At 38.5% G+C, this 9,525-nt stretch overlaps 1 protein-coding gene across 1 annotated transcript; it reads right to left on the bottom strand.

The window, feature by feature from the left end:
- Positions 1–3,758: 3,758 nt before the first annotated feature.
- Positions 3,759–4,709, bottom strand: LOC125374802 (mucin-5AC-like). The gene has a single exon (XM_048386456.1). It carries the CDS (start codon positions 4,707–4,709, stop codon positions 3,759–3,761), a length of 951 nt encoding a protein of 316 aa, XP_048242413.1.
- Positions 4,710–9,525: the final 4,816 nt, after the last annotated feature.

Here is a 9,525-nt window from a genome sequence, read left to right as displayed (position 1 = left end):
ATCGTATCCCAATTTTGTGGATCGATGTTCATGATGTTAATAACTGGATTGTCTGGTCCAGACTCGATTATTTACAGACCGCCATCATATAGCTGGAATATTGCTGAGTGTGGCGTTAAACAACAAACAAAGAAACAAACAGTGAAACATAACGGTTAATTCTAACGTTGTTGAGTGCGGCGTAAAAAACAACACTACCAACCAACCAACCAACCACAAACCTAGAAACATAATCGGGGCGAACTGTGTAGACGTCTTCAATAAGGAATTGTTGGTTTGTTGCATACGCGTCATTGATTAATTTTTGTGAGTATAAAATAATGAGGTAATGTCTGGTTAGGTACTCATATCAAACACGACTGTTACATTTGGAGAGTGAAAAATCAAAAATCAATCTTTTTCAAATAAGATTTCTTAAAATATTAATTAAAACATCCCCAAAACCGATTTTCCGAAATATTTAGTCCTTCAAATATCTTGAACCAGTTATCAGTGCTAAAAGATCGATGGAAAACTTCGATCGTTTTTCCAGCATTTCTTAACAGCCAAATCAAAGAGTACCTGTAGGGTATGTCCGTTACACGATAATTGCAGGTTTTTGTAACCATTTTGTTTGAAGGTTTGAAAGAAAATGTTTGCTAAACTGGCTGGATCTTACGGATGCCATACAATGATTTGTGGCTTGTAGCGTCTCAAAAGTGATTTGCTCTCTCTGCTTTCGAAATGAAACGCAAATTTTGAGAATTGACGGAATGAAAGCGTGTAATCGCTCGAAGTCTTTGCAGAAAATCTGTATTACGATATTACATGTTAAGATGAGGAGAGGGGAAAATGCCAAGTTAAAAAACGCTGCATAGTATTATGAGAGAATAAACAAATAATATGAAAATGCGGGACTAGAATTATGCAGAACAAGTGGTGTCTCTCCTTTTATTATTCGAATCATTCGAAGAAAAGATTTGAAAATAATTATCTCTGAAAAAAAATCATTGATGCATAATATGTATTTAGAGGGATATTATATGCTTTTTAAAGACTAAATACCTAAGATGGGCTTCTGATATGTTCTGTCGAATTTGCCTCAGGATGAGACGGTCATCGCTGCTGTAAAACATAACTCTAAGTCGTAAATAATGTCGTAATACATACATATTAATATCATACATTGTCGATGGGTTTCCACGTAAGTGGGTCGTGGGCGTAGCCTTGTAGTTAAAGCGTTCGCTCGTCATAACGAAGGCCCAGGTTTGTTTCCCAACATGGGTTCAATTATCGAAATTCATGTCTGGCGTCCCCGACGTATATTGCTAGAGTGACACTAAAATCGGCATCAATCCATACTTATGCATCACTCACTCATTACACACTCATCACTCACTCATCTCTCACTCATCACTCACTCATCACTAACTCATCTCCCACTCATCACTCACTCACTCATCTCTCAATCATCACTCACTCATCACTAACTCATCACTCACTCATCACTCGGTAATCACTAACTCATATCTCACTCATCACTCACTCATCACTCACTCACTCATTTCTCACTCATCACTCACTCATCTCTCACTCATCACTCACTCATTACTCACTCATCACTCACTTACTCATCTCTCACTCATCACTCACTCATCTCTCTCATCACTCACTCATCTCTCACTCATCACTCACTCACCACGCACTCATCTCTCACTCATTCATCACTTACTCATCACTCACACATCACTCACTCATCACTCACTCATCTCTCACTCATCTCTCACTCATCACTCACCTCTCACTCATCACTCACTCATCACTCACTCATCACTCACTCAGCATAGGGATATACTCATCTGGGCTTAATTTCTCATTTACATACGTCGTATACAGACATGTTTATGACATTAGATGTCACTTTAAGCAATAATACAGCATTAAGACGGCTGGCGCAAATAACGTCTTCCTACATTTGATCGTGTAAGGTTACAATTCTTAGCCGAGTGAACGCACTATAACCATTAGCGAACCACTACCACACTGAATGAGTGAGTATGGTTGTATGCCGCGTTTAGCAATATTCCAGCAACATCACGGCCCGGGACACCGGAAATGGGCTACATACATTGTACCCATCTGGGAATCAAATCGGGTCTTCGACGTGACGAACAAACGCTTTAATACCTCGGCTGCCCAGTTGGACTTAAGGTTTCGAGGTTTTATTGCTGTACCTTTTGACGGTGAAGGCTGTGCTTGAGACACACAGAGTCAGGAGGCACAGACAGAATAGCCAGGTACTTTCCATGTCACCTGCAACAATAAAACAAACAAATAATCAATCAGTCTTTAACAACATGACACTGACTTGACGAAGAAATGATTTTAATGCCAGAGTATCGCATGTATCGTGACAGAGATATCGATATGCTTCGATATCGATTTGGGAAATATCGCAGATAATTAGATCCTGTTAAGTTTCAAAGGTGGAAGGCTGTGCTCGCGCTGTGGTGACTAAACCTTTGAACCCTTTGGGTGATGGTCGGGTTGGATGCGTGGGCATGTGTATATTGAAACCTCGGGTTCTCCTGACTGACAGCGATAACGCAAGGTGTCTCTAATTTTCACATTTGGTTAGTAATCGTCCCGAGAACCCAACATCTTGCCGAGTTTGTTTGAAGAACAAAGATTTGAAAATTAGCGAGTGATAGTCTATATTTACGCCAAGGTTCAAAGCGGACTTGCCAAGAAAAATATGTATCACTATTTTCAAGCTTTATTCAGCCTGTGAGGACCGGCTGTCTTCATGTTTTGTATCCTGATAAAGAAAACAGAATGTTAACCTCCGAACTGTGCCCAAAGATGTGAAAATGTTCAAACTAAAACTCAACTGCAAATGCCCCAAGTTAAAGGATCCATTGAAAAGGCACTTTTCTATTGCTGTAGGCTTCGTGGCTTTGCCCTACATATCTACTGTGACGTCATGACATTACTACGTCATAAAAAAAGTGGACCGCCTCCGTGGTCTAGTGGTAGAGCGTCCGCCCGGAGAGCGAAAGGTCGGGGATTCCATCCCCGGCCGCGTCATACCAAAAGACGTTAAAAGGTGGTACTTGTTGTTACTCTGCCTAGTGCTAGGCATTAAGGGGCTTCACGGGTTCTCATTAAATGTAACGCAATAAAGTGATTCATCAACAGGTACGGTTGCATACATTTATTTCCTGTCGTACTCAGCAATATGACGGGGGCCAACTGGAGTCTGAACCAGACAAACCAGTGATTGAGGTCATGGGCGACATCCCACGCCGTCGGGGTACTGTGACACGCAATCTACGTTGTCACCGATTCTGACCCTCCCGATCCCTTAAGGCGTCCGGTACGCCGAGTATTGGTTGCTGAAGGTCGGACATTCCCACGGGACTGTACATGTTAACTTGCAGTTCTTGTATTAAGCATTAAATATCATTTATTTTACCTCAGACTGTTATTCTGTCATTTCGAATCCGAAAGGAATATTGACTGTGTAGAACGTAGCAATATTGACTATGTAGAACATAGCAATGTTGATTTCGTAGAACATAGGAATGTTGACTGTGTAGAACATAGGAATGTTGACTGTGTAGAACATAGGAACGTTGACTGTGTGGAACATAGGAATGTTGACTGTGTAGAACATAGGAATGTGGATTTGTAGAACATAGGAATGTTTACTGTGTAGAACATAGGAATGTTCACTGTGTAGAACATAGGAATGTTCACTGTGTGGAACATAGGAATGTTCACTGTGTGGAACATAGGAATGTGGATTTGTAGAACATAGGAATGTTGACTGTGTAGAACATAGGAATGTTGACTGTGTAGAACATAGGAATGTTCACTGTGTGGAACATAGGAATGTTGACTGTGTAGAACATAGGAATGTTCACTGTGTGGAACATAGGAATGTTGACTGTGTAGAACATAGGAATGTTCACTGTGTGGAACATAGGAATGTTCACTGTGTGGAACATAGGAATGTTCACTGTGTAGAACATAGGAATGTTGACTGTGTAGAACATAGGAATGTTTACTGTGTAGAACATAGGAATGTTGACTATATGGAACATAGGAATGTTGGTTGTGTAGAACATAGGAATGTTGACCGTGTAGAACATAGGAATGTTGACTGTGTAGAACATACGAATGTTGATTGTGTAGAACATAGGAATATTGACTGTGTAGAACATACGAATGTTGACTATGTGGAACATAGGAATGTTGACTGTGTAGAACATAGGAATGTTGACTGTGTAGTACGTAGGAATGTTAACTGTGTGGAACATAGGAATGTTGACTGTGTAAAACATAGGAATGTTGACCGTGTAGTACGTAGGAATGTTTACTGTGTAGAACATAGGAATATTGATTGTGTAGAACATAGGAATGTTGACTGTGTAGAACATAGGAATATTGATTGTGTAGAACATAGGAATGTTCACTGTGTGGAACATAGGAATGTTGACTATGTGGAACATAGGAATGTTGACTGTGTAGAACATAGGAATGTTGATCGTGTAGAACATAGGAATGTTGACTGTGTAGAACATAGGAATGTTGACTGTGTAGAACGTAGGAATGTTGACTGTGTAGAACATAGGAATATTGATTGTGTAGAACATAGGATTGTTGACTGTGTAGAACATAGGGATATTGACTATGTAGAACATAGGAATGTTGACTGTGTAGAACATAGGAATGTTGATCGTTTAGAACATAGGAATGTTGACTATGTAGAACATAGGAATGTTGACTGTGTAGAACATAGGAATGTTGACTGTGTAGAACATAGGAATATTGATTGTGTAGAACATAGGATTGTTGACTGTGTAGAACATAGGAATGTTGACTATGTGGAACATAGCAATATTGACCGTGTAGAACATATGAATGTTGACCGTGTAGTACGTAGGAATGTTGACTATGTAAAACATAGGAATGTTGACTGTGTAGAACATAGGAATGTTGACTGAGTGGAACATAGGAATATTGATTGTGTGGAACATAGGAATGTTGACTGTGTAGAACATAGGAATATTGATTGTGTAGAACATAGGATTGTTGACTGTGTAGAACATAGGAATATTGACTGTGTAGAACATAGGAATGTTGCCTGTGTAGAAGATAGGAATGTTGACTATGTGGAACATAGGAATATTGACCGTGTGGAACATAGGAATGTTGACCGTGTAGTACGTAGGAATGTTGACTATGTAGAACGTAGGAATGTTGACTGTGTAGAACATTGGAATGTTGACTGTGTAGAACACAGGAATGGCTTTGGCTCAAAAGGCAATCTACATAGTGGTGGTGGATTGTTGTCAGGGCTGGTGGTGTGTCTAAAAGTAATCTTTTCATGAATAAAACAAGCAGTAAAATTGTGGTAACCGGATACCGGCATGAAGTACAAGAATCAATGGGCTGTATCGTAGAGTAGACAATCCAGCCTGGTTGGAGGTAAAGTCTGCAATACTCAGTTTGGACTGGAATAAGGAGACGACAATGGTGTACCATATGTATCATAACAACTATTCTACCGCCATTCATACACCGTGTGTTATCAGACTGTGAAAAATAAAACAAATAAATATCGGCTGAAATGACTGGCTTGCCAGAGTAAACACTTGACAAGAACGCTTTCTTTTAAAAATTATCCAATCACCCCACACCTGGCTTATCGTTCTATGAAATTTGGTTGAATAATAACTCAATAGCTTGAATAAAATTCACATACTACGCGATCGAATTGAAAAACAATCCGTATTAGTTTGAAAGAAAAACGTCTTTCGACTCTAGCAACCATTAATTCTATGTTGTTTCCAGCTTAGAACCATAGACTTATCTGTCATTATATATTCCAAACGGCGTCCTCCCATTCTGCATGTATCCCATGAACTAATGTTTACATTGATAAGAATAATGAAAGCGACAAAACCCATTCCAAATGTGTATCTGTTGGGTTTTAGATTCTAATTTAAACTAAGGGATATGTCAATTATCATAGAATGAATTTTCCCACTGTTGTGTACTGACCACGGTTGCGCCATATTCATGTTTTCACCCGTAGTATGAAGGTTCATACTCCAATGAGCTCACACAAAGTGAAAGTCAATTCTTATAATTTTTTTATCACAATTTCTTACCTCAAAGGATGTAGGCCAAGATCTAAACGCAATTTTATTTAGTACGTGTGACTTCATGTTTACACTGACAGCCATACAACAACCAGCTATATCGCGGAGTAAAATAGTTCCTCAAAAAGAGAGGTGACATGAGTGTATGGATGCACAACTTGCTCTTCAGGAACATCTTACGCATGTGTTCAAATCATATCCTCATTAGATGAGAAAATTCTGTAAAGAACTACCTCAGTAAGTCAGTCACAATGACAGCGCGTCGTAATACATTTACATCAAGTACAAGACGTCAAAATGGCCGACACGATAAACGTGACGGGAGAGATTTCCGAAGTTGTTAATGAACCTGTGGCGGTTACATGTGTTAGTCATCATTGATCAACTGGCCGATCATTGAAAGGTGATAAGATGCGTCAAACAGACACTAAGGTAAATTCATAGATTGCTGGAGACGGTCAGTGTCAGCCTAGACACGAATCGAGTCGATACTACGATAGTTTAGATGTTAGATGTAGAGGATATTCGTGAACAATCATGCAGTCACGCTCTCTGACATTTCTCAATATATACTGAAACGCTGAGACCAATAATAAAAGTTCTAACTGATCAGAAAGAACACTTATGTATGTTTTCGTGCTAGGGAATTCATAGGGATGTGGAAGTAGTCCGTCAGTGTTTACGTCATTTCAAGAACACGGTCTCGTGAAAAACGTATGAACGTCAAACTGTGTCGTTCATACACTTATGAACGTCAATTTCGCGGTAATGTGACCGATCTCTCGTCCAATGGAAAAGCCGTATATCGTGTAAACTTCAAATTAAAAAAAATATAATATTCTCTCTTTATATGTCTGTAAATGGAAACATATAGTATTACTCACAAAGCAATTTCCACCAATCAAAAATCCGTTTAACCAATACAAAAATAAAAACATACCTGGTATAAGAAGAATGTAGAAAATTTGCTTTGTAGATTTGTTCTAATTATTACCATCTCACAATACAATATTCCTCACATTTTATGCTTCTACGTGAAATGGAAAGTGTTTCAAACAACCTTTTGTCAAAAATAGTTCGCTTTTAATGCAAAGACAGTTATAACTGTTAAACACCTACCATCGGTGTTTGCTTATTTACCATGTACAAATATGGCAATAATAATTAGAACCATACCTATTACCAGAACCTTCGATCTTACATTGTGAGTAGTGTGACTGACAAACATGTAGACAACGGTCAAAGAGACAGATAGTCAAATATGTGTGTTGGAAAAAGGTGTTTTCTCAGACCCGAATTTGAAAAAAAGTGGTATTGGAATACATAATTATCGTAGTCATTATAAATCATGTTTGGTCAATAATTATACAAAACAACGTCAGTTTACCAGGAGGTTCAGTTGTCATGGAGATAATTGGCACCGACGTTATGGTCATGGTGACGATGTTTGTCTTACAGCGTTTGAGGACAAATAGGGAATCACAGAACATTTCAAATAGGCAGCATCTTTGGCATTGGCTAATTCTAAACTTTGGTAAAGTGCAACTCTATAATGGAACCGTTTTCAGTAGGATCTTCAATTATGATTACAAAGTATGACTATAGATGTTCCAAATAGCAACAGTTGGTCGTCTATAACAGATCTAACATATCCGGATTAACGGATTTCACTGTATTTTTGGAATACTTTTATAATATCATAGAACATCGGAACGTAGAACAGGGAGTTATAATTAGGCCTTCACAAAAATATATGAAACTGCCTTACATTTGACACAACATTACCGTATATGGTTACTGATACTAGTGTTTATGGTTATGGGGTATTATTGTCCTATGAATTTAAACTAAGTTTGTACATATAGTGTAATAATTTCATGGAACATTGATGATGGAATGGAACTGTATTGCTCGCCTTATAAATTGACTACAAGTATAATGACGCACCAGTGCATGACGTCATTACGGTATATCACTATATGCAAATAAGCACTGTTAACGCCTAAATACAATGATCAATGAGAAAAAAAACCCTCAGTTACATCGATGCCGATTTATAACATAAATGGATAATAAATAATAAACTTTTATAATAATGAGCTCGTGAGTGTTTTATAATTTTCGATTGAGAAAGCGAAAGTACACACGTGTTTATACTCACAGGCAATACTAATTGATTACAATTGATTATAATATAGAGGTTATCTCTTTAGAGATGCAGTCACTTTCAGACTGTGTACACATCGAATTGCTTGTCAAGACAGATCGGGACAATCTGAAGCCGAAACAGAAAAACGGAATATCACATCAAATGATCTTTGCTTCAAACGCCGTACATTTCCAGTGGGCGATGGCTACTTTACATTTGCACCAAACCTTGTTATATAGAACACAAACATTGCAAGGCAAAAATTAAGTTTGTAAAATATCAGAATGAAGCACTTTGTGGAGAGGCATCGGGCATAGAGTGAAGTTTTTGAATTACTTGCTTCCAAAAGTTGGTTAGTGAATGAATTTATGTTTGTATTAGTCAGCTTAATTTTGGAGGAAAGACTTAAATTAAGCATGGTCCATGAGCACGGTAGTGTGCTGATAAACGTAGAAATATAATCACGGCGAACCGGGATTCGAACCCACGATCATAAGTTTCTAGCATCAAGAACGTAACACAAAGGGGGTTTCGTCGACGACTTGGACGACCAGGCCACCCGTAGCCCTTCAAACATGACAAGAGGCTACATAATAAAATGTTCTCAGTTACTTGTGTTTTGCGTTCCAGTTTCGTGCACGTGATTATCACATGACACAGCACACCCTGGTGGTATTCGGGAACCTTTAAGTTACATAATAGCAGTTAACAATTGTTTCTGCAGTGTAATCAAACTGTTTGCCGTTAAGCACAGAATAACCGATCGTCAAATATATCCATCATGCTATACGGTCCATATGCGGCAGGACCTGATGTTACGCGGTTCCGTTGAATTCATGTAACCTCACTACGCCATTGCTTATGTCACAATATTGAGCAGTAGAAGTGATGTATAGATCAAGAAACACATTCTTAAGTCACAATATAGAACAGTATACGTGATGTCATAGATCAGGAGACACAAACCTACGTCACAACAACAAGTATTGAGCAGAGAGCGGAAAGAGTCGGGTAGTCCCGAGGGTTTCTGCATATTCTAAAGCGAGGCTAACAGGTACAGATCATTAATCACTCAGAATATGGTATTCTCGAAAGAATAATAAATTGTCAGAAATTAGGCATATACAATGATAGGAATGAGATTTGGTTTCAGAGAACCTGCAGAATTGGAATCGTATCGTCACACAAATGAGGCATCATCCATTTATTTCAGTTAATGTCGAAACA

The sequence above is a fragment of the Haliotis rufescens genome, unplaced genomic scaffold, assembly GCF_023055435.1.
Source record: "Haliotis rufescens isolate VD_foot unplaced genomic scaffold, xgHalRufe1.0.p SCAF_6, whole genome shotgun sequence".
NCBI classification, from domain to species: Eukaryota; Metazoa; Mollusca; class Gastropoda; order Lepetellida; family Haliotidae; genus Haliotis; species Haliotis rufescens.
Note: the sequence above shows the minus strand (reverse complement) of the source record. Positions and strands in the feature narration are given on the sequence as shown.